This window comes from Dendrobium catenatum, unplaced genomic scaffold (genome assembly GCF_001605985.2).
Source record: "Dendrobium catenatum unplaced genomic scaffold, ASM160598v2 fragScaff_scaffold_133, whole genome shotgun sequence".
In the NCBI taxonomy this organism is placed as follows: Eukaryota; Viridiplantae; Streptophyta; class Magnoliopsida; order Asparagales; family Orchidaceae; genus Dendrobium; species Dendrobium catenatum.
Window position 1 is genome coordinate 129,017 of NW_021318595.1, and position 25,526 is coordinate 154,542.

Here is a 25,526-nt window from a genome sequence, read left to right on the forward strand (position 1 = left end):
GAAACCAGTGCAATTTTGTACCACAATAGGCACTTTCTTCATCATCTTTCCTATGTTCATGAGATCAAGTATTACTTGTGGAGATGTCTTTTCTGACCAAACAATTTCAAGCAGAGGCATCACATGAGCAGGACTGCAGATTAATTATACAGAAACCTTAGCACCCGAAATCACAGCACCATGTTTCAGAAATAGCACATTTTAGTGGGAGAGATTTTTTTATGACAGTGACATGCAAGGGGAAAAAAAAAATCCCATTGATAGATTATCAATGAGAAATGCAATACATTTAATTGTGAAACAATGCAGATAAAATTTTACAACAAAAGTAATATTCAAATCATTGGGGCTAAAATTGTTGTTAGGATTTTAGTTCAATATTTTTTCTTGTTTGGTGCAACATGAGTTGCATGTGATTTAAAAAGCATTCTATGTTGCACTGATACGGATACGGCGACCCGGATAAGACACGATATAGATACAGGACACTTCAATTCTTAAAAATGCAGGATACGGGTATGCCACGGACATGGTATTATAATTTATAAATCATACATAAAAATTAAGAAAGCAATCAAAGCATAATATTTTAAATTACAAAAAAATGAAAATAACATCATTTGTAGCTTATAATATCAACATTAAAGTAAGTACTAAATGTCTAGTACAACAACAAAAACATAAACATAAATTGTCTAGCACATGAAGTTTCAACTATTCAATAGAAGGAAAAATTAAGAAAGCAATCAAAGCATAATATTTTAAATTACAAAAAAAATGAAAGTAACATCATTTGTAGCTTATAATATCAACATTAAAGTAAGTATTAAATGTCTAGTACAACAACAAAAGCATAAACATAAATTGTCTAGCACATGAAGTTTCAACTATTCAATAGAAGGAATGATATGATTAGCATCTTAAGTAGTTTGTCTTTGAACTTCTTTATCATCTTCAATAAATATCATAACTTCTAATTCAGTCTAATTAAGTGAAAGATTAATAATTTCTAATATTCCTATATCATCAAGAAACTCAAATCCATCTCTGAAATGAGAGAACCTAGCTCGCAGTCGCGGAAGTAAATACGACGGGTCTTTTTTTCGGATTTTCTTTTTGTTTTTCAACGGACACGCTTATCGGATATGCGTGTCCTTTTGAAATTAAATAATATTTTAATTGGATACGGCAAAGCCATATCCGACATGTATCGGAGGCGTATCAGTATATCGGATACAGCACGCCTTCATAAATAGGTGTATCGGTGCAACATAGAAAGCATTGTACCAGTCTCTTACAAATTTACAGAAATGACACACGCAGGAAAATTTTATATTAGAATACCCGATATATTTTTGTGAGGATATTAAAGACATGCTCAAAGTTCGATGACAAATGCTCAAAGTTATAAGACATTTAAATAAAAAAAAAGAATCAATTTTTCTTGACAAAAAATGTAAAAATATAATATTTATTTTCTAATTTTGAGCAAATATCTTTCGACGCAAATTGTATCCGGACATGATACAATTTTTTTTGTCCACATGCAGTTTGTTTAGTTGAGATGAGGGAGAAATTGTGTTAGGGGATCCTAATAGAATTTTGTGCAAGGAGCATCAAAAGGATTCATGTAGCCGATCCCACAGTGGGATAAAGGCTTGTTGTTGTTGAGCATCTAATTACCTGTCCTAAGCATTCTTTTATTAGCTTAATTAATCACATCATCCAATTTGCTTTGAACACATGTCAAAAGGGTGCTCCTCGCATAGGGGATATTGAGTCGGGTTTGAGCGAGTTAAGCTCAATCTAAAGTCAAAATCAATAACAAATGCTAAACTCAAATTCGACTTGAAATTGAAATCATTCTTTATCTAGTGGAGTCAACTCAAAACTATTCTATGTTTAGTCATGTCAAAATTGATTTCAAGTTGACTTGAAATTGGTTTTCAATTTAGTAAATGCATAAATAAAAATGCCAAGTACTTATTATAGATATTTTAATATTATATAGATTATGTATTTAATATTAACACATATTATGAGTCAACTAATCTATATTCGAGTTGAAGCAAACTCAAAATTGATCAGAATCGAGTTGAGTTAATTTTGAGTTAAGTCAATTTTCAAATATTTCTGGCAGTCTCATCCTTGCACAAAATTCTGTTAAGAGACGAGCTCTCTATCACATTTTTTTCTGAGATAAGAAAGAGATAATTGTTATACTATGGAATATCTTTTTTAATATATTTTGGATAGTTGATGGTTTTAGGAAAGTGTATTAGAGTTTGTTTTGATTTTATTCAAAATGCTCACCCGTTGCATGGAGTATAAAATATTGCTACACTCACTAAATAATTTACAAAAATATCATTTAAGGTTTAATTTTTTAGTTGGCCCAATTAAAATAAGAAAGAAGTCAGGCATCTTTCATTGGAAGGATTTTTATTGATCCACCTAATCAAGTGATGATGTGATAGAATTTTATTGATGAATGTATGCGATAAATCACAAAATATATAATACTTTCACTTAAATGAGTTTTTCTTTTTATTATTATTGAAGTTTTCTGGATAAGTACAAACATTGCTTCCAATTTGCTTACAAACACAAATAGGAAAAGTTGTATATTTTTTTGGACTTCCATATTTTTGTGGTCCCCTTTGCATGAAAATGCAAAACTCTCTCAAGCTTTTCCTCTTATATCCTGCTGTTATTGAAGAAAGAGATTTCACCAGGTGCAAGCCGGCGGCTACAGTTGGCAGGCACTAATGTATGTGTGTGCTTTTCTAATAATATTTTATTTATATTCGGTAGGAACAAGAAGGTCTGCCATTTTCTCCTTTCAAGGTCTGGTTGCTAACTGTTGCGAAGGAGTTAGACTGCCTTTGTTCTGAGTAAGCCGGAGGCGGTTGTTGATGAGGGCAGCATGGTGTGACAGGTAAATATATGTGAAACCACGTAAATTTTGGTATTTTCTGTTTGGTGTTGTTTTGTGATTTCAGCTTAAAAGTATAGGTGTTTTTATTAACAATTATGTATCATGTCTTAACTTTTTTTTCTTATTTTGTGATGCTACTTGACCTTGCTTACATAAGCAAGAACCATCCTTGATGCATTCAAAAGCCAGGGATTATATGAATTGCGGTGAGGAAAACTGACCTGAAGAAATGTGCTCCAATAATGCGATCTTGGGAGTTTGTATTCTTGCCAACAATATTTAAATCAATAGTGGATGTTGTTGTTGCCAGAATGCAGTGTGGAGGACATAACTTCTCAACTTCGTTAAAAATGGTCTGTTTTAGCGGAGCGTTCTCAATGACAGCCTAAGAGAAAACATTGTGACGCTATTAGCAAACACTTTAAGAATGAATTGTATGAAAGATAAATAAAAAATAAAAAAATTTAAAGAACTCTTCAATTTAAATAAATTAATTAAAAAAAAACAGCACCCAATCTGGCCAAACTGTTGCAAGACGGCACTCCAACTTACCTCGATGACCATATCAACGTACTCGAATTCTGAATAATCCAGAACACCTTTGAGAAGTGACAGGGCCTTTCTCATTTTCTCCTGCGTTAGTGGTCCTTTCTTAACTAGTCCTTTCAGGTTTGCTGAAATGAAGCTCAAGGGAAAATCATTAGAACTAAATATAAAATTTATCAGCTATGAAGAACAGCCATAATACATATATTTTGTTACAATCAGGGTGTCAAATCACTTCAAGCAAAAGAGTTAGAAGTAACGAGAATGATGTGCCACAAGGATGAATAAAAGCAAGAGAATACACAAAATGCATGCACTGGAATTTATTTGGTTCAGCTTCAATAACTCTATATTCGTGATAAATGAGAGGATTTGATACACAAAACAGGCAAAAGACATCATTGTGGCGTGCAAAATAAGAGCATGTTGGACCGGTCCAGGAGGGACCGGTCATTGGGCTGGTCCCTCCCGGGCTGGCCAGGGTTTACAGCAAGCGGAAGTTCCGCCTGCAATGAGATCCCGCTCCCTTTGGAATAAGGCCAAGGGAGAAATTTCAAAGGAAGGAGGGGCAGCTTGGAGGGAAAATTCAAATGGAGAGGCCGAGAGGGCTATATTTGGACTTGCTTTGTTTTGCATGCTTTAAGTAGATTGTCTACCCTAGGGTTGTTTTTTTTTTTTTTCATGCTTGTGTTTGTTGAAATTAGTTTTTCTTAAGTTGAGAGGGGCCTAGTCGATGGCTAGGAATTTGGGAGGGCCGAATCTTCCTCTCCAATTGAAGATTCAACTGTATATTGTATTTTCCTTCTTAGTTCTTTCAATAAACATATTCTCTTGTGTGATTTTCTTCCCGAATTTCTTGAGTCATTCTCTGATTTTGCTAAAATTGCATCCACTTCCTATCAGAGCACTCACTAGCCCTATTCCAATTTCCTAGTACTACTCACATAAGAAAAATATCATGAAGTCACACATAGAGATTACCTCACAATGATATCTTCATCTCCTTCCCGCCAATACTTTAAAGGCTTTGATTCCTCTGATGAAAACCTAGATCCAAAAGGGTATGTCAAAAATGAATAAAGGGAGATCAATTACAACCTTTCAAACCATAGATAAGCACCTCTTATACATACAACATAATTCCCAAGGGGTCCAAATCCTAAATTTGGATTCCTACGATTTGTTAGTCAATGCTTACATTTTTTTTATTGCATATGAGGTATATCCGTGGTAATGTGCTTATTGAGTTCATTTTTATAATTCTCATCCTTGACTCAATATTGCGGTAAAATTGGATCTCCTCTATTTGTGCTCCTCTCAAGGTTAAGCACTTTGAGCTCATGAAGACCCTAAAGGCTCTGCTATTTGCAATCTTGGGCGAAGATGTCATATACATAGGAGAGACCATTATAGCACAAATATTGCACTATGAAGTGAATCCATTATCTTGATTGTTCACCCATCACTAAATTTCCGTACCCCTGAAGAGGTAATCAGTCTAATCGCCTGAAGCCTTACCATTATCTCGCATTTGAAACATCTTTTGCAGCCTAGAAGCTAACTCTCCTTTGTCACCTTAAAAAATGCAATGCTCCAACACAGGTGAAGAGCTAATAAAAGATGAGCCTAAAGTTGCACCCTACAATTCTTTAGGTTTTCATGACAACCAAGGAACCAATGAAAAGTTAAGGGTCTGAGCATCCCTCAATAATTCGTATCCTAGACCATTTAGAGCAGCCACATATACAAGATATTAACACTCGGATTAGGTACATGTGCTTCGACCAAATTCCTAGATACACTATCTTGTATCATAATATCAATAGTTTCAGGATCTATCATCATATACATATCTGTGTTTCTTATTCTTACGTGATTTTTTGGAGTAGATTAATTCCTCTCTCATCTTCAGTAGATGTAGGACACAAAAAGGCCACAGATGAATCATATAAACATGGTATCTATTTTTTGTTTAATATCATTTCCATTTATTATGTGTTCATTGGCACATAATAAAGATTTTCATTTGAGTATATCTAAAACCGAAAACATGGAGTGCAATTTTAGTAGTAATAGATCTAGTTATTATTGAGATATTTTGATTTCATTTCATATATTATATTTTTTTATGTTTTATATTATTCACTCATTAGTATATAAAAAATTTATCATTTTATGTTTACGCAATCTTTTGATTTTGAGGCTTACGCCTCAAAACGCCTTGAGGCTTACGTCTCGCCTCACGAATGAAAAACGCCTCAATACCCGAATACACAATTTTAAACATTGCTATCTTGTATCATAATATAAATAGTTTCAGGATCTATCATCATATACATATCTGTGTTTCTTATTCTTATGTGATTTTTTGGAGTAGATTAATTCCTCTCTCATCTTAAGTAGATGTAGGACACAAAAAGGCCACAGATGAATCATATAAACATGGTATCTATTTTTGTTTAAATCATTTCCATTTATTATGTGTTCATTGGCACATAATAAAGGTTTTCATTTGAGTAGATCTAAAACCGAAAACATGGAGTGCAATTTTAGTAGTAATAGATCTTGTTGGGGGTTTGTGACATTGAGCGATCAAATCATTAATAAGTGTACTCGTTTTAGATATATTGGATCTATTGTTCAAAGTGATGGTGAAATAGATGGGGATATTATTAGTAGAAGTCAAGTTGGATGGTTGAAGTGGAGGAATGTTTCGGGTTTATTGTGTGATAGAAAAGTACCACTCAATCTTAAGGGAAAATTTTATAAGATGGTGGTGAGACCTGCAATGCTTTATGGCGCAGAATGTTGGCCATTAAAAGAGAAGCATAATATTAAGTTAAGTTTTGCTGAGATGAGGATGCTCAAGTGGATGAAAGGATACGAAATGAGCATATCTAGGAAAATGTTAGAGTAGTTTCAGTGACAGATAAGATTAGACAGAGTCGCCTTAGATGGTTTGGTTATGTAAAACGTCAGCCTTTCGATGACCATGTTAGGAGAGTAGATGTATTGGATTTGGCCTATGCTAAGAAAAGTAGAGTAGACCTAAATAGACTTTGGTTAGAAAATATTAGAAATGACCTTTCTTTATTAGATTTAAATGAAAATTTGACTCTTAACATGACACGATGGAGAAAAAGGATTTATGTAGCCGACCCCACGTAGTGGGATAAAGGCTTGATGTTGTTGTTGTTGTTGATGTGTTCAATGGCACCTATCCTAATCTGTGCTTGTGCATAAATAAGTTTTCTCCATTTGATTTGTATACTTCTATGACTTATTGGTAGTAGATCATTTTATCTCTCCTCCCACTTAGATGTAGGCTAAGGCAGAATTATGAAATTCTGGATAATTCCTTTTTCATTTAATCTCATTGCTATTTATTTAATGCATTCATTGACTCTGATCCTAATAGTGTTTTTGCATAAATAAATTATCGATACTGCATGTTCAAGTTATGTATCATGCTTATGCAGTTCAAGGAATATAAACTATATGTATATGTATGCTAGTGCGGACAATCATTCTTAATGCAAGAATTAGAATGGGTACTAAATTCATACCTTCTACAGTTTTTAGTCCACGAAAAGCTGGGTCTCTTTCCTTGAGAACAACATGTATATCACTTAAAATAAGAGCTGTAGCTATACCAGATCCCATTAAACCCCCACCAATAATAGCAACTTTCCTAATGGGTCTTGGCCTGAGTCCAACGCCAGTAAGATTAGGTACCTTTCCATAACAACATTGTATTAGAGAAAAGCAAAAGCATATTGACCGAAGCACATATTTAGATGATCAGATTGATGCAAATGTAACATCTCAATCTTTGCTTCTTCCTTCATCTTTTTATCATTTCATTAAAGAGACCACGAATCATTTCATTAAAGAGACCACGATTAAGGGGAAATATCACTTGATAAAATCGAGTAAGACAATGAAAATAATAAATGGAAGTTGTGGATCTCATCCTTGGTTAGCACCTTCGTTATCAGATAAATCCAATGATTGCCCCAAAAACTATTGTACCATAGACCTTTTCCTTGTTTAATTATAAATGGTCACATAAACAACTAAGCTTTTAATGACTAGCATTTGAAGGTCAGTTCCCAAAAAGGTATGGGATGAGGAATTCTCTGTAGCTAATTGATACATTGGCAGCCCTTAGGGGGCAAACCAGATGGTCCAACAGACTCCGGACCAAGGAGGAACGGACCAAGGTGGGGCTGAACCTGGATAGATTTCGGCTCCTTTTGTGGGACCCAGTAAAATATTAATTTATTATGTGAGAATAGGAATTAAGGAAGGGATTAATTATGAAGGATTTCCTAGTTGAAATTCAAGTTGAAAAGGTAAATATATCAGTAAAGGGGGGCTGATTTAAGTAGGGATTAATTAGAAAGGATTTCCTAATAGAAATTCAAATTGGAGAGGGAAATATATTAGGAAAGGGGGCTGAATTTGAAAGGATTTCCCAATTGAAATTCAAATTGAAGAGGGAGATATTATAGGAAGGGTTGGGGGGGTGATGATTTAGGAGGGAAGTAGGAGAAGCTTATTTAAGACTAAGTTTAGGGTTTATTTTGTCTTATGCAGATTTTTATTTGGTTTTGTTGTAGCTTTTTTTTGAGAGCTTTCTATCGACGCCTAGGTTGTTTGGGAGAGTCGATCTACCTCTTGAATTATAGATCACCAGTATCTTACTTTCAAATTGAAGTTATAATCCAAAATCAAACATTATTATTATTATTTATGCAATTTTTTATTGTACGTTTGTTGTTTTTGCCTCAAAGGCATATCAAATTGGTATCATAGCGCTGTCTTAGACCAAAATCTTTGTTCTCCTCGCATATTTCTGATGTGTATCTCTAGTTTGCTTATTGTTAAGGTTTTAAGACTTTAGTTGCTAATTTTTATTGTTTGGAATGTAGATCCGTGATTGAAAGCAAAGAAGGTGAAGGCATTGGAAGGCGAAATAGAGAAATTCAAAACCAGCGTGGAGGAGAAGCTCACTACCAAGGAAGAAAGGTTTTCATCTATGGAAAATCATATTGAAAACCGATTTGGAGGGGTGGAGGAGATGTTAAGAAGGATCTTGGAGATGCAAATAAAAACTCCACCGGTGGTTTCAATGGTTAACCCAAATCCATATTCAATCTGGGTTCCCTTGACCACAACCAAGGTTAAAGGAGTTGAACGAGAATAGTTCGATGAGGAGAGTTTTATTTCACCAAGAACTACCTCTTAGGGCTCTGATAAGGGTGGAATAGGATCTTTAGATAGGGGGACAGCATGAAGGGAGTTTTGTGGCGGAGGTGGTGGGATGACCGACCACTATAGGGGGGGGGGGATGAAAGATAGGTGAGATTCTCACCCACGATACACGGGGAGGAACATTACTGAAGAGAAAATTGGGGTGGAGATGCTATGGTGAGGAAGCTAAAAATGCAAATTTTTTAAGGGGAAGATGCTCAAGGATGAGTGTATCGAGTGGAGCGTTACTTTGTTATCAATGGGCTTACAGAGGGGGAAAGGCTCATGACGACAAAGCCTTTTGGTTTCAGTGGAGGGAGGTGAGATACCCGCTCCTTTCATGGGGAGAATTTAAAAGGGGATTATTGGAACGTTTACGAGCCATCTGGGAAGGAAACCTCCACGAGCAATTTTATGCCTTGACCCAAGAGGGAACAGTCATGGAGTACCAGGAAAAAAATGAGCTGCTATCAGATAGGCTGAGGGGAACTAAGGAAGGGTTGGAGGGGAATTTCATGAAGGGCCTGAAGGAAGACATGTGTGCAGAGCTCAGGGTGTTGAGGCCAAGGGGGTTGAGGGAGATGATGGAACTAGCAGAAAGAGTGTAAGAGAAACATCAAAGGAAAAGGCCAACAGATGCAATACCATGGGAGGCACTTACACAGGAATACCTCTACAATCTTGGCACCGAGGACCCAGATCGTATCTTTTCAAAAGGAAGTGCCAAAGTATAAGAGCACTGGGGTTCGCCCGGGAAGCAATTTCAAGTGCCTCACAGAAGCAGAGGTACATATAAAAGGGCAATAGGAGTTATGTTACATATGCGACAATAAATTTATATCAGGACATAGATACAAAAATCGTACCTTGTAGATTCTCATGGTGTGTGATGAGGAGGACGATGAGATAGAGACAGCGAGGGAGGAAGAAGAGTCTGTACACTTAGAGGTGGCTGAAGTTTCATTGAACTCTGTAGTCGGATTCACCCTGAATCACACTATAAAGGTGAGGTATAGATAGGCGAAGAGGTGGTAGCAATCCTGATGGACAGTGGGAAAACCCATAATTTCATATCAAACTTGGTGGTAAACAAACTGAGCCTGAAACTGGTAGACATGGGATGGTTTAGACTTATGATGGGCATAGGAAAGGTGGAGAAAAGCAGAGAGATATGTCAGGGTTTGATGGTAGAGCTGCAGGGGATTCACATTAAGGAGGATTTTCTCTCATTGGAGTTGGGGAGTACTAATTTGATTCTGGAAATGAAGTGGCTACAAACCTTGAAGGAAACTAAGATAAACTGAAAGGCATTAGCTATGGAGATCCAGGTGGATGGGAGAAAAGTGGTATTAAGGGAGACCCCAACTTATCCAAAGCTACGGTTTCTTTGAAAACCCTGGTTCAGGCCCTAAAAGGGGAAGGAGGGGAATTCTTAGTGGAGCTCCAAAGTTTGGAGGGAGGAGAGAAAAAGGATGTACATGACATTCCAGACATGGTCCATCCATTCTTTAGCAGTTCAGGGAGGTATTCTGGCTTCCCCAGGGATTTCCACCCCTCGAGAGCACGAGCACTTGATTGTTCTAAAGAAAGGAGTATCTCCCATTAGTGTTCGGCCATATCGCTACCATCAGGTCTAGAAGGATGAGATTGAGAGACTGATTAAGGCGGTGCTTGAAGTTGGAATTATCAAGTCCAGTGTAAGCCCTTCCTCTAGTCCTGTATTGTTGGTAAAGAAGAAAGATGAAAGTTTGAGGTTCTGTGTAGACTACCATGCCCTGAATAAAAAAACTGTACCAAACAAGTTTCCTATAACAGTCATTGATGAGTTGTTACATAAGTTGCATGAATCTGTGATATTATCCAAAATTGACTTGAAATCTCGATACAATCAAAGTAGAATGTGACCAGATAACACCCACAAGATAACTTTTCGGACGCACGAGGGACGCTATGAGTTCTTAGTGAGGTCTTTTGGGCTCACTAACGCTCCGGCCAGCTTCCATTTCCTAATGAATAGGGCATTCCAACCTTATCTGTGAAGGTTTATGCTGGTAATTTTTGAAAATATAATGCGATAATGGTATATAACAGGTCTGAGGTCGAGCACTTGAAGCATTTGGTAGTTGTGTTATTCATCTTAAGGGAGCACTCTTTGTTTGTCAATCAGAAGAATGTTTTTTTGCCCAACCCAGAGTGTAGTATTTAGGGCAAGTGATATCTTAGGAGGAAGAGATAGCTATCCAGAGTAAGAATGAGGTCATGCTCAAATAGCCCATACCCAAGACTTTAAAGTAGCTGAGAGGATTCTTGGGACTCAGGCTACTACCAAAAATTTGTGAAAGTATACAGTTCCATAGAGGGGCCGTCGACGGAACGGCTCAAGAATGACCAGTTCAAGTGGGGAGAGTTAGCCACCCAGGCTTTTGAGGAGTTGAAGAAGGCTATGACTAGCATGCCAGCATTAGCTCTTCCAGATTTTAGCTAGCACTTTCTAGTTGAGACAAATGCCACAGGTTTGGGTTGGGAGCGGTACTCATGCAGAACCAAAGACAAGTGACTTATTTCAGTCAGGTGTTAACATCCAGGGCAAGGCTCAAGTCAGTCTATGAGAGGGAGCTAATATAATAGCTTGTATTTTGATCCTATCAAATAATTTTTTTCTGGTCAAATCCAAATCACAAACCGTCTTCGTCATATCATAGATATAAGTGTTTTAAATGCACTAATTTTTTCGTAATTTTTGAGCACAAGTGTAAATCCTTAATAAATTGGCACTTGTTAGTACAAGTGGGAATTTTGTGATCGTCAGGTGTCCGTTTTGCAAATTGATTTCACCAATTTTTTTAAAATAAAATAAGTTATTTAATGGATAATTTTCTATAATTTTTAAGTCCCAAAAAATATATAAATTTTATATTGAAAATTAATTAAACTATGATATTATATTATTATTATTTTCTAAATATCTAAAAGCATTTAGTACATCATAAGAAAAAAAGACATGTTTTCCCTATCCATTTCGACAACAGAGAATGGGATTAGGAATTTAAGAGAGAAATGTGAGGAGAGAGAAAATAGAAGCTAGGCTTGGGAGGCCGTGAAGCAATTTTCGTTGCTCTGGGCGATTCACTCGTCTCGTTGTAAGGAACCTATATCCTATTTTTTATTTCAATAATTTTATTTTATTTTTGATATTTTTCGGTCAAATTTGTATTTCTGTTACCGAAAAATGCGAATAATTTTGCACTGATGAAACATTCATCATGTAAATTTTTATATATTATAGAGATTAAAATTATAAATATTTTGAGTATTTATTTGAGATTTTTCACTAGGTGATTTTGAAAATGTAATGTTTTTTGATAATTTAAAATTTTATTCTAACACCTAAAAAAAGTGTTCTAGTTCAATTAAAACTTTATAATGTTATTTTATACAATCTCTAGTAATTTAATAAATTTCTGAAAATATGAATTTTTTCTCAGTGGGTTTTTTTTTGTCTACCATTAAGTCATTTTGGAACTTTTTAAATTAAGACTAATTATATTTTATTTACTGCAATGCGTTAAGAATGTGAGTATGTGATTTACTGGCTACTATTACTATTATCATGATGTGAAAATAATTTGTGCGTGGGATAAACGAGTAAAGATTGCTTATTCACTAACATCGGTTGGAGACTGATTGACCTACATAGAAAGGAAGGCCGACGGACATTCTTTTAAATATGTGATTTGGTGTTATCATCGACTGATTCACATGATACACTGATTAAGAGTTATAAGGAGATAATTACTATGCCAACGTGCAAAGAGTGACGACGTTGTTTACTGAGCCAACAGTTACTGATATTGGAAAAACACTGTTGTAGCCAGGACTTTTACTTGTTTAATATGATTATTAAAATGCATGCGACTGAATCACTACCACTATACAACTTTACTGTTACTATCACCCATGATGTTGATGTTATTATTGTTCTACTGTTATATTACTAGTGTTCTACTGCTATTGATATGTTGATCACATGATATGTATTGAACATGTACATTGGATGCTGACACTGAATGGGGGGGGGGGGCGGGGCTGAACCTGGATAGTGTGGGACCCAGTAAAATATTAATTCATTATATGATAATAGGAATTAAGGAAGGGATTAATTATGAAGGATTTCCTAGTTAAAATTCAAATTGAAAAGGTAAATATATCAGTAAAGGGGGGCTGATTTAAGTAGGGATTAATTAGAAAGGATTTCCTAACATAAATTCAAATTGGAGAGGGAAATATATTAGGAAAGGGGGCTGAATTAGGAAGGATTTCCTAATTGAAATTCAAATTGAAGAGGGAGATATTATAGGAAGGGTTGGGGGGGTGATGATTTAGGAGGGAAGTAGGAGAAGCTTATTTAAGACTAAGTTTAGGGTTTATTTTGTCTTATGCAGATTTTTATTTGGTTTTGTTGTAGCTTTTCTTTGAGAGCTATCTATCGACGCCTAGGTTGTTTGGGAGAGTCGTCTACCTCTTGAATTATAGATCAACAGTATCTTACTTTCAAATTGAAGTTATAATCCAAAATCAAACATTATTATTATTATTTATGCAATTTTTTATTGTACATTTGTTATTTTTGCCTCAAAGGCGTATCAAATTGGTATCATAGCGCTGTCTTAGACCAAAATCTTTGTTCTCCTCGCATATTTCTGCTGTGTATCTCTAGTTTGCTTATTGTTAAGGTTTTAAGACTTTAGTTGCTAATTTTTACTCTTTGGAATGTAGATCCGTGATTGAAAGCAAAGAAGGTGGAGGCATTGGAAGGTCAAATAGAGAAATTCAAAACCAGCGTGGAGGTGAAGCTCGCTACCAAGGAAGAAAGGTTTTCATCTATGGAAAATCATATTGAAAACCGATTTGGAGGGGTGGAGGAGATGTTAAGAAGGATCTTGGAGATGCAAATAAAAACTCCACCGGTGGTTCCAATGGTTAACCCAAATCCATATTCAATCTGGGTTCCCTCCCTTGACCACAACCAAGGGAAAAGAAGTTGAACGAGAATAGTTCAATGAGGAGAGTTTTATTTCACCAAGAACTACCTCCTAGGGCCCCGATAAGGGTGGAATAGGATCTTTAGATATGTGAGAAGTGAGGAAGATAAAAATGTCAATTTTTTAAGGGGAAGATGCTCAAGGATGGGTGTATCGAGTGGAGCGTTACTTTGTTATCAATGGGCTTACAGAGAGGGAAAGGCTCATGATGACAAAGCCTTAGCTTGGTTTCAGTGGAGGGAGGTGAGATACCCGCTCCTTTCATGGGGAGAATTTAAAGGGGGATTGTTGGAACGTTTACGAGCCATCCGGGAAGGAGACCTCCACGAGCAATTTTATGCCTTGACCAAAGAGGAAACAGTCATGGAGTACTGGGAAAAAAATGAGCTGCTATCAGATAGGCTGAGGGGAACTAAGGAAGGGTTGGAGGGGAATTTCATGAAGGGCCTGAAGGAAGACATGTGTGCAGAGCTCAGGGTGTTGAGGCCAAAGGGGTTGAGGGAGATGATGGAACTAGCAGAAGGAGTGTAAGAGAAACATCAAAGGAAAAGGCCAGCAGGTGCAATACCATGGGAGGCACTTACAGGAATACCTCTATAATCTTGCCACCGAGGTCCCAGATCGTATCTTTTCAAAAGGAAGTGCCAAAGTATAAGAGCACCGGGGTTCGCCCGGGAAGCAATTTCAAGTGCCTCACAGAAGCAGAGGTACATATAAAAGGGCAAAAGGAATTATGTTACATATGCGACAATAAATTTATATCAGGACATAAATACAAAAATCGTACCTTGTAGATTCTCTTGGTGTGTTATGCGAAGGATGATGAGATAGAGGCAGCGAGGAAGGAAGAAGAGCCTGTACACTTAGAGGTGGCTGAAGTTTCATTGAACTCTGTAGTCGGATTCACCCTGAATCACACTATGAAGGTGAGGGATAGATAGGCGATTAGGTGGTAGCAATCTTGATGGACAGTGGGAAAATCCATAATTTTATATCAAACTTGGTGGTAAACAAATTGAGCCTAAAACTGGTAGACATGGGATGGTTTAGACTTATGATGGGCATAGGAAAGGTGGAGAAGAGCAGAGAGATATGTCAGGGTTTGATGGTAGAGCTGCAGGGGATTCAAATTAGGGGGGATTTTCTCTCATTAGAGTTAGGGAGTACTAATTTGATTCTGAAAATGAAGTGGCTACAAACCTTGAAGGAAACTAAGATAAACAGAAAGGCATTAGCTATGGAGATCCAGATGGACGGAAGAAAAGTGGTAATTAAGAGAGACCCCAACTTATCCAAAGCCATAGTTTTTTTGAAAACCCTGGTTCAGGCCCTAAAAGGGGAATGAGGGGAATTTTTAGTGGAGCTCCAAAGTTTGGAGGGAGGAGAGATAAAGGATGTACAGGGCATTCCAGACATGGTCCGTCCATTCTTTAGCAGTTCAGGGAGGTATTCTGGCTTCCCCAGGGATTGCCACCCCTCGAGAGCACGAGCACTCGATTGTTCTAAAGAAAGGAGTATCTCCCATTAGTGTTCGGCCATATCACTACCATCAGGTCTAGAAGGATGAGATTGAGAGACTGATTAAGGCGGTGCTTGAAGTTGGAATTATCAAGCCCAATGTAAGCCCTTTCTCTAGTCCTGTATTGTTGGTAAAGAAGAAAGATAAAAGTTTGAGGTTCTGTGTAGACTACCATGCCCTGAATAAAAAAACTGTACCAAACAAATTTCCTATACCAGTCATTGATGAGTTGTTACATAAGTTGCATGAATCTGTGATATTATCCAAATAACACCCACAAGATTACTTTTCGGACGCACGAGGGACGCTATGAGTTCTTAGTGATGTCCTTTGAGCTCACTAATGCTCTGGCCAACTTCCATTTCCTAATGAATAGGGCATTCCAACATTATCTGTGAAGGTTTATGCTGGTATTTTTTGAAAATATAATGCCATAATGGTATATAACAAGTCTGAGGTCGAGCACTTGAAGCATTTGGCAGTTGTGTTATTCATCTTAAGGGAGCACTCTTTGTTTGTCAATCAGAAGAATGTTTTTTTCACAACTCATCTTAAGGGAGCACTCTTTGTTTGTCAATCAGAAGAATGTTTTTTTGCCCAACCCAGAGTGGAGTATTTAGGGCAAGTGATATCTTAGGAGGAAGAGATGGCTGTCCAGAGTAAGAATGAGGTCATGCTCAAATGGCCCATACCCAAGACTTTAAAGTAGCTGAGAGGATTCTTGGGACTCAGGCTACTACCAAAAATTTGTGAAAGTCATAGAGGGGCCGTCGACGGAACGGCTCAAGAATGACCAGTTTAAGTGGGGAGAGTTAGCCACCCAGGCTTTTGAGGAGTTGAAGAAGGCTATGACCAGCATGCCAGCATTAGCTCTTCCAGATTTTAGCTAGCACTTTCTAATTGAGACAAATGCCTCAAGTTTGGGTTGGGAGCGGTACTCATGCAGAACCAAAGACAAGTGACTTATTTCAGTCAAGTGTTGACATCCAGGGCAAGGCTCAAGTCAGTCTATGAGAGGGAGCAAATATAATAGCTTGTATTTTGATCCTATCAAATAATTTTTTCTAGTCAAGTACAAATCACAAACGGTCTTCGTCATAGCATAAATATAAGTGTTTTAAATGCACTAATTTTTTCGTAATTTTTGAGCCCAAGTGCAAATCCTTAATAAATTGGCACTTGTTAGTATAAGTGGGAATTTTGTGATCGTCATGAGTCCGTTTTGCAAATCGATTTCATCAATATTTTTAAAATAAAATAAGTTATTTAATGGATAATTTTCTATAATTTTTAAGCCCCAAAAAAATATATAATTTTATATTGAAAATTAATTAAACTATGATATTATATTATTATTATTTTCTAAATATCTAAAAGCATTTAGTACATGATAAGAAAAAAAGACATGTTTTCCCTATCCATTTCGACAACAGAGAATGGAATTAGGAATTTAAGAGAGAAATGTGAGAAGAGAGAAAATAGAAGCTAGGCTTGGGAGGCCATGAAGTAATTTTTGTTGCTAGACTCTGTTGGGCGATTCACTCGTCTCGTTGTAAGGAACCTATATCCTGTCACGACCCAACCCGACATGAACGGATCCCGCTCGCACCGGGCCGCGACACAACTTGCGAAAATCCAGAATCTGGCTTTGGAATTTGCTTCAGAACTTTCTTCCAAATATTACACAGACAGAAAAACACAGAGCGACTATAAACATTCAAATACGAACTGATTTATCTATCTTTTCTTTCGTCAAAACAATCATATACAGATACAGTGCATGGCTTCAGACAGAAATAACAGAACAGAACAGATAAGCCATGATTGTACAAAAATCAAAAGTACAAAATACCTAATCTCAGATCAGACTCTGAACTGCTAATCCAAGACCTCTTTCCCTTTCCCAGAACCTGAAAACCACGCAGAAAACAAGGATGAGCTAACAGCTCAGCAAGACATCACTCACCAATCAAAATAATCAGAAACTCACATAAGAAAACGTATCAGAAAAGTATCCGTACAGAATTCGAACAATCGTACAAAAATCGTATAACAGACAGAACATATAACAGATCAATCAGAAATCATACATCGGATACAGAAAACTGGAGTCATATCAAAATCCGTGTTCAGAACAGAGATCACAAAGCTTCAAATCACAGATCAGATAGGATCGTACGGAATAAATCAGAATCGTACAGAAATAAATCAAAAATAATCACATTACAGCTTTACAAAATAGATAATTTCAGAACAGAACTTTCTTTCAGATGTCAGAACTTTCCCTCTTCCCCTTATGGCTCCCTTTTGTGCAGATAGCACCAGAACTTCCCCTTATAGCTCTCTTTTGTGCTTATAGCACCAGAAAAGAACAGATATAAAGAATTTCAGATTTCAGAACTTCCCCTTATGTCTCCCTTCCCGGACCCAGACAATGGAATCACATAGGATTCCCGCCCCTTATAACTCCCTTATGATAGCATATAATTAATCAATTCATTCAATGTACAATTCAGGACAAAAGCAGAATTCATACAAAAAACCAGCGGCATAACGGTAGTATACGGAATTTACACAAAATTAACATATTCAGAAATTTACCAAATTACCACAGAATATCCACAACAACATTTTAAGACTTTCATTGTACTGACAAAACATTTTTAAACATCCTGATAAATTGCAGTTCAATTAAATACCGCAGAATCCAAAATATCCGGTAAAAATCTTTCAGAAAATACTTAAAACGTACACAATTATCATCTCAGAAACATACCAAAAGTTACGCGGTAAAACCTTTGTCGGAAGAAAATAATACCAGAAATTCGCTAACGGAAACAAAATTCGGAACACAAAACGCGTCAAAAATCTCATTTCTGAAAATTGAAAAAGGCGGAATGTGCCTTACCTCGAGTCGGTCAACTTCTTTAACTACGGTGACGGACGAAAACGGACTGGAGTCGCTCAAAAATCCACTTTTTCCTCTTTTCCTTCGGTTTTCTCTTTCCTGAGCTTTCTCTCTCCTGAGCTTTCTCTCTCTTCAAAAACGACCTTATTCGGATATTTATCAAGCAGGTTCGTCCCGGGACGATCTTCTCTGGATCAAATCGTCCAGATGAAAATTAAATTCCAAATTTTCGTCCCTAGACGAAACTCTCTGTCTCGGTTCGTACCGACCCATCCAGGTTCGTACATACGAAAAACATCACAATTTTTTTTTTTCAAGGGTTTCACATATCCTTTTTTTATTTCAATAATTTTATTTTTTTGGTATTTTTCGATCAAATTTGTATTTATGTTACCGAAAAATGCGAATTTTGCACTGATGAAACATTCATCACGTAAATTTTTATATATTATAGAGATTAAAATTATAAACATTTTGAGTATTTATTTGAGATTTTTCGCTGTGTGATTTTGAAAATGTAATATTTTTTGATAATTTAAAATTTTATTCTGACACCTAAAAATAGTGTTCTAGTTCAATTAAAACTTTATAATGTTATTTTATACAATCTCTAGTAATTTGGTAAATTTCTGAAAATATGAATTTTTCTCAGTAGGTTTTTTGTTTGTCTACCATTAAGTCATTTTGGAACTTTTTAAATTATGACTAATTATATTTTATTTACTGCAATGCGTTAAGAATGTGAGTATGTGATTTACTAGCTACTATTACTATTATCATGATGTGAAAATAATTTGTGTGTGGGATAAACGAGTAAAGATTGCTTATTCACTAATATCGACTGGAGACTGATTGACCTACATAGAAAGGAAGGCCGACGGACATTCTTTTAAATATGTGATTTGGTGTTATCATCGACTGATTCACATGATACACTGATTGAAAGTTATAAGGAGATAATTACTATGCCAACGGGCAAAGAGTGACGATGTTGTTTACTGAGCCAACAGTTATTGATATTGGAAAAACACCGTTGTAGCCAGGACTTTTACTTGTTTAATATGATTATTAAAATGCATGCGACTGAATCACTACCACTATACAACTTTACTATTACTATCACCCATGATGTTGATGTTATTATTGTTCTACTGTTATGTTACTAGTGTTCTACTGCTATTGATATGTTGATCACATGATATGTATTGAACATGTACATTGGATGCTGACATTGAATTGACACTGATATGATATTTTTAAGTATGCGATACACTGATACAGTTATTTTTATATGATTTTACTACATTGACATAATTTCGACAGTCTTTATTGATGCTTTGATTTTACTGCTTTATACTATATCTTTATGAATTGATAGTACTGATACAATAACTGCTTTATTGATATGACACGAGTACTGATTTACTAGTTTTCTTACCATTCTATTTTACAGTTTATAAATTCTACTGCTACTGTATGTGAGCTTTACTATTTCTACACATTCAAAATCATATAAATGTTACCATTGTGATTTAACTGCTAACATGCATATTGCTCATTTATCTTGTGTTGAGTTCAGTTATAGGATTTGATTACTTGTTGGGATCTTAAGCTCATTATATATATAGTTAAATAATTTAAGATTAGGACAAGAGAGCAGGAGTGTGAGATTGATCAAAATTCTTTAGGTTCAGGTTCATTTTCTTCTGTTTTAGTTATACTTTTGTACTCGTGAGAAAATAGTTGTGATATAATTATATAAATTCTGAGTAATGTATATGATTTTTGAGAAATGAATATAGATGTACATTGATGTTTTGAATTATAGAATTTGTTTATGCTAGTTATACTGATAATTGATACTAGATAGCTCTAGCTTTCATTTATTAAAAGATAAAAGAATAATTCTTCCAAATTAAATTCTGGTGCATCAAAGCTAATGACAATCATGTTTGTCATTCATTAATGGAGGTCTTATTTACTAGAATGACATTTCATCGTTAGAACCAACCAGAGGAATTTGAAGTACTTGTTAGAGCAAAGAATGGTCACGGAGGAGTATCAAGGGTAGCTTTTTAAGTTATTGGGTTATGACTTCGAGATTCAATATCGACCTGGAGTTGAAAACAAAGCAGTAGATGGTTTATCCATGTGTATGGGAGAACCACAGATAATGGCATTGTTTATGCCCTTGGCGGTTGACTAAGAAGCACTAAGGAGAGAGAGTGAACATGATATATGGTTGAGAAAAAATAGGGAGGAGTTGGCAGAAAATAAGGACAACCATCTGGAATAGTTAGTGGTGGGACAGAAGTTACTTCATTATGGGCGGTTTGTGCTTCCAAATACCTCTTCTTACATTCTCTGTTTGCTTTAGAAGTTTAATGGGATGGCCATTAAGGGGTATTCAGGGGCCAAAAAGGTATATCACCGGCTCTCTGCAGAATTGTATTGGGAGGGTATTGAAAAGAATGTTGAAAAGATGGTGGCTAGCTGTGATATATGCCAGAGGCACGAGTATCTAGTTATGTCTCCAGGAGGGCTCCTCCAGCAACTAGCTCTGCCAGAAAAGGTGTTAGAGGAGGTGACCCTGGACTTTATTGAAAGGCTGTCAAAGTCAGAAGGATACGTACACTACAATACTGATGGTAGTGGATCGGTCAAATAAGTATGTCCATTTCATTCCCCTTCACCATCCCCACACAGCAGTAATAGTAGCCACGATTTTCATAAGGGAGGTAATGAGACTATATTGGATCCTGGAATCAATTGTATTAGATCGAGACAAGATTTTTTTGAGCTAGTTCTCGAAAGAATTTTTTTTCAAAATGCAGGGGATTGTTCTGAATATGAGCACTGCTTATCATCCTCAGACGAACAGATAGACATAGGTGGTCAATCGTACTGTGGAAACTTATGTACAGTGCTTTATATTAGATACACCAAAGTTATGGGCAAAATGGTTGGATTGGGCAGAGTATTGGTATAATACTTCCTATCATTTGACAGCTCAGACTACACCGTTGAAAGTGTTATACAGAAGAGATCCTCCTCACTTGATATATCATGTAAAATGCAGCACTTCGGTGACTTACAGTAAAGCAATACTTGAAGGACAGAAACATAATCTTAGTGGAGCTGAAGGGGCCTTTGTTGAGAGCTCAAAAAATTATAAAGAAAGCAAATGCTCAAACGAGAGACAATATGTTTGAGGTGGTGGACAGGATTTAATTGAAGCTTTGTCCCTACAGACAGAAAACCATGGCAAGGAGACGGAATGATAAGTTATCACCTAAGTATTTTGGTCCATATGAGATAGTGGATCGCATCGAGGCCATGACATATTACCTACAGTTACCGTCGTCGTCAGCCATTCATCCGGTGTTTCATGTGTCTCAATTGTGACGGGTGATAAGAGAGCACATTTCGACTTCTTCACTTTCCCCAACCTTGACGGACGACATGGAGATGTTATTGTAATTATTAAAGGTCAAAGGAATGCGACATGAAGTAATAGGAAGCAAGGAAGTGCTGATCAGGCGGAAGGACCTACCGAAGCACAAGGCTACGTGGGAGTCCTACCAGACTATTTAACAGTAGTTCCCTTCATTCAGTCTTGAGTAGATGGTGATACTTTTGAGGGGGCGGGGGGGAGTATTGATACATCGCAGTCCTAGGGGAGCGAACTAGGGAAGAGCTGGACTGGCCAGTCTAGTAGAACCTGGACCATGGAGGGACATACTAGGGGGGCTGAACCTAGACAAATTTCGGCTCCTTTTATGGTACCCAGTCAAACATTAATTTATTATGTCAGAAGATGAATTAAGGAATAAATTAATTAGGAAGTATTTCCTAATTGAAATTCAAATTGGCGAGGGAAATATATTAGAAAATGAGGCCTGATTTAGGAAGGGGCTAATTAGGAAGTATTTCCTAATTGAAATTCAAATTGAAGAGGAAAATATATTAGGAAAGGTTGGCTGATTTAAGAAGGGATTAATTAGGAAGGATTTCCTAATTGAAATTCAAATTGGAGAGGGAAATATATTAGGAAAGAGGGGTTGATTTAGCAGGGCAATAGAAGAAGTGTATTTAAGGCTAAGTTTAGGATTTATTTTGTTTTATGCAAATTTTGATTTGGTTTTGCTGTAACTTTTTTTAGAGCTTCCTAGCGACGTCTAAGTTGTTTGGGAGAGCCGATCTACCTCTAGAATTGTAAATCACATGTATCTTGCTTTCAAATTGAAATTCTAATCTAAAATCAGCCATTATTATTAGTATTTTTGTAGTTTTTTCATTGTTCGTTTATGTTGACCTCCCATATAAAACCAAAAAAAAAGAGGGGATCGTGCATACCTGCTCTGCGCCGAACCTCGCACGTCGTCGCCACTCCTCGCACGACTAAACGTCGCGTCTCGCACGTCGCTCGCACGACTCGTTCGAGTCGTTAAAAGCCCAAAAGCAACGAGGCCTTCGGCCTCTTTCACGATCCCGATTCTCCCTCTGCTCCCGCCCTCTTCCTCTGGATCTCTCTCCCTCTCCGGCTTCTTCGCGGCGATTCGACTTCGCCATTTGACGACTTCCCTTCCAGTAGGATCAGAAGTTACGCTCTTTTGATCGGAAGCAACGGGAGACGCCGGAAGGCTGCCGAAATTTCGGGTGAATGCAATACTACACTTGGACTTAATTTCACTCGGATGACATGCAAGAACTCAAAGGACTTGTGCTTGGACTTTGGACAAGAACTAAATGACTTAATACATCAATTGAACTCAAATAAAAAATGTATTGAACTAAAGTCAAGCTTGGATCAATTGTGGACTTGACTTGATCTAAAACAAGAACTTGATTTGAACATTAAGCCAACAAGGCTTGAACTCAAGTGAACTGCAGGGGACTTACTTGAACTCAAATGAGCTTGGTGCAAAGAACTTGAACCGAACAAGACTACAGAGAACTTTTGACATTTTGACATTGAACTTAAACATGTTTTTGGACTTGAATAAGTGAACTTTAAGCAAATCATGTCATCAAATATTAAGCAAAAATGAACTCAAGTTTGAATCAAATGATGAAGACTTATAAGTTTAGACATGCTTGGAATCAAGCATAGTGGATAAGAATAGAACTTGAATTAATCTTGCAAGTATTTGAGACTTGAACTTGCAAGTTGCACATCATAACTATAAAGACTCGAACGCATATTGAACTTGAATTCAAATTTAGATTTGAATTACAACAAATGCAAACTCAATTTGAATTTGAGTATAATCAAGGTGAATAAGTTATAAGAAATTTGAATTCAAGATGAGCTTAATTTGAAAAGCAAACTCATCATACAAGATTTGGGTCATCCTTTTGTGACAATAAAAGACTTACAACAGTCAATATGACCTAATTATGTGCAATGATCAAATGAACAGTGATAAACAAATTCTTGTATATCACTTGATTGCAATCACACAATGACATATATTGGATAAAGAAAATTCTTTCATCCACTAGCAACAATCAAGACAAGAACACAATTCTACTACGAATAGCGGCATGAGATCTCCAATGTACTCATGAATAGTATTCATCCCTATCATATTTGCAAAGTAGCAATAATTTTAAGGAAGGGGATATTCATGAACAATATAAGAAAAGACATGCGATGAGTGCATCAGTTTTCCAATTTACATCAGAGTAAGATAATAATGGTCTTTACGACAGTCATGCAAGAAGATGTAGTGACCCCTACTACATATACTTATAAGCATTAACAGAGGTTTGTACCAAGCACACTAGTCTACTTGTACATAACGATGGTGGATGAGATGCAAAAGCAATAATCTCCTTATAACCAACATCAAATGTCTTTCGACTACAAGCAGTGACAAATGACATGTAATGACTTGCAAATCAAAACACATGAAGAAATCGTCGATGAATGTGGTTCAACCAACAACTAATATCAAGTTACAAATAAACGTATTGGTTTGCATAAAAGGCAATAATGAATGGTATGTTGTATGAATGAGGAATCCTTTGTAAGCACGAACATATAACATGTCATTTTCATATGGAGGCTGGAGGTCATAATAAAGGCTGGAGGACCATAATAATGGCGAGCTCCTACGAGCTACCGTAGGAGACCTATTATACACTTAGTCTACAAGTGAATACAAAAGGACTATAGCAAATATCAACAAATATAAGGCAGGAGATTAGTTAGTGCACTACGATCCACCTGCAGAAAGCAACAGGTAGTGCGCGACAGTCTACCTATATGAAGCAGCGAACAACTCTATTTAGAAGCTGCTACGCCACGCCACCGGATCTGCAACACTCATACGAGCAGCAAAAGGCGTCGATAAGACTACAATGCCACGCCACCGGATCTGCAACACTCATACGAGCAGACAGAAGGCGTCGATAAGACTACAATGCCACACCACCGGATCCGCAACGTTCTTGAAAGCGGACAGAAGGCGTTTCACAAATATTCCAAGAATACCCCCACATGTGCACCGTAATTTGTATACACATAGGTACACTATAAGGGGTAAAAGCAATCGTAGAACCCGCATAGGCCCTGGCGAGCGTGTTATTAGTACACACATGATGTCTAGGAATGCTGCGCGGGTTATCAAATTTTAAACCCGATCTTCCTTAGCAGGTAAAAAGGAGTTGATAGGGTTTAATTATAAAATGCCCCCAAACACTCGCATGGACCCAGGCGAGCGTGTTATTGGTACACATGTGATGCCTAAGGATGTTGCGCGGGTCGATAAGTGAATTCAAGTTCGAACCCAATCCTTCTATACTGATCAATAAGAGTCGACAGGGTTCGAACCTTCAAACAGATACACGGTCGTGGCGACAAGTGTATTTGTTTTAATACATTCATAAGGCCTATAACAATATGAATTCACTAACAAGAGCACAAAGCTTACGAAACCCGATCCCCTATCAGCAAGTGGATAGGGTCGACAAGGTTCAAGACATAAATATTTTCAAATGACCCCTAACACCCCGATGATGGCCGTATTGAATGCAGGTTTCAACCGGAGGAGTTCCCAAATACTTTCAAGTGTCTTCCAAAAGTCCATTTCAAATATTTCAAAGCTCCACCCATAAATACCCATAAAATTCAAAATTCCAAAAATCCCAAAATTCCAAAAATATTTAAAATTGAAATAACCCATTAATCACTTAAAGCAAAAACCCATCCACCTCCGCAACCAGTTTGCCGGGGTGGACAAATTTGAATATAACTTCAGCTCGCATAGAGCTAATGCCTAGTCGAAAATATCACTAGGATTCATTCTCAAA

The 25,526-nt window shown here is 36.8% G+C and overlaps 1 protein-coding gene across 1 annotated transcript in view; it reads right to left on the bottom strand.

The window, feature by feature from the left end:
- The window catches only part of LOC110091912 (peroxisomal fatty acid beta-oxidation multifunctional protein), a 45,426-nt gene that overhangs the window by 6,308 nt on the left and 13,592 nt on the right, over nucleotides 1–25,526 (bottom strand). Inside the window, exons 10-13 of the mRNA XM_028698782.1 lie at nucleotides 7,051–7,219; nucleotides 3,491–3,612; nucleotides 3,160–3,323; nucleotides 6–133 (exon numbers count right to left, since the gene is read on the bottom strand). Coding sequence (XP_028554615.1) covers nucleotides 6–133; nucleotides 3,160–3,323; nucleotides 3,491–3,612; nucleotides 7,051–7,219 — 583 coding nt within the window. The remainder of the gene's footprint in view (nucleotides 1–5; nucleotides 134–3,159; nucleotides 3,324–3,490; nucleotides 3,613–7,050; nucleotides 7,220–25,526) is intronic.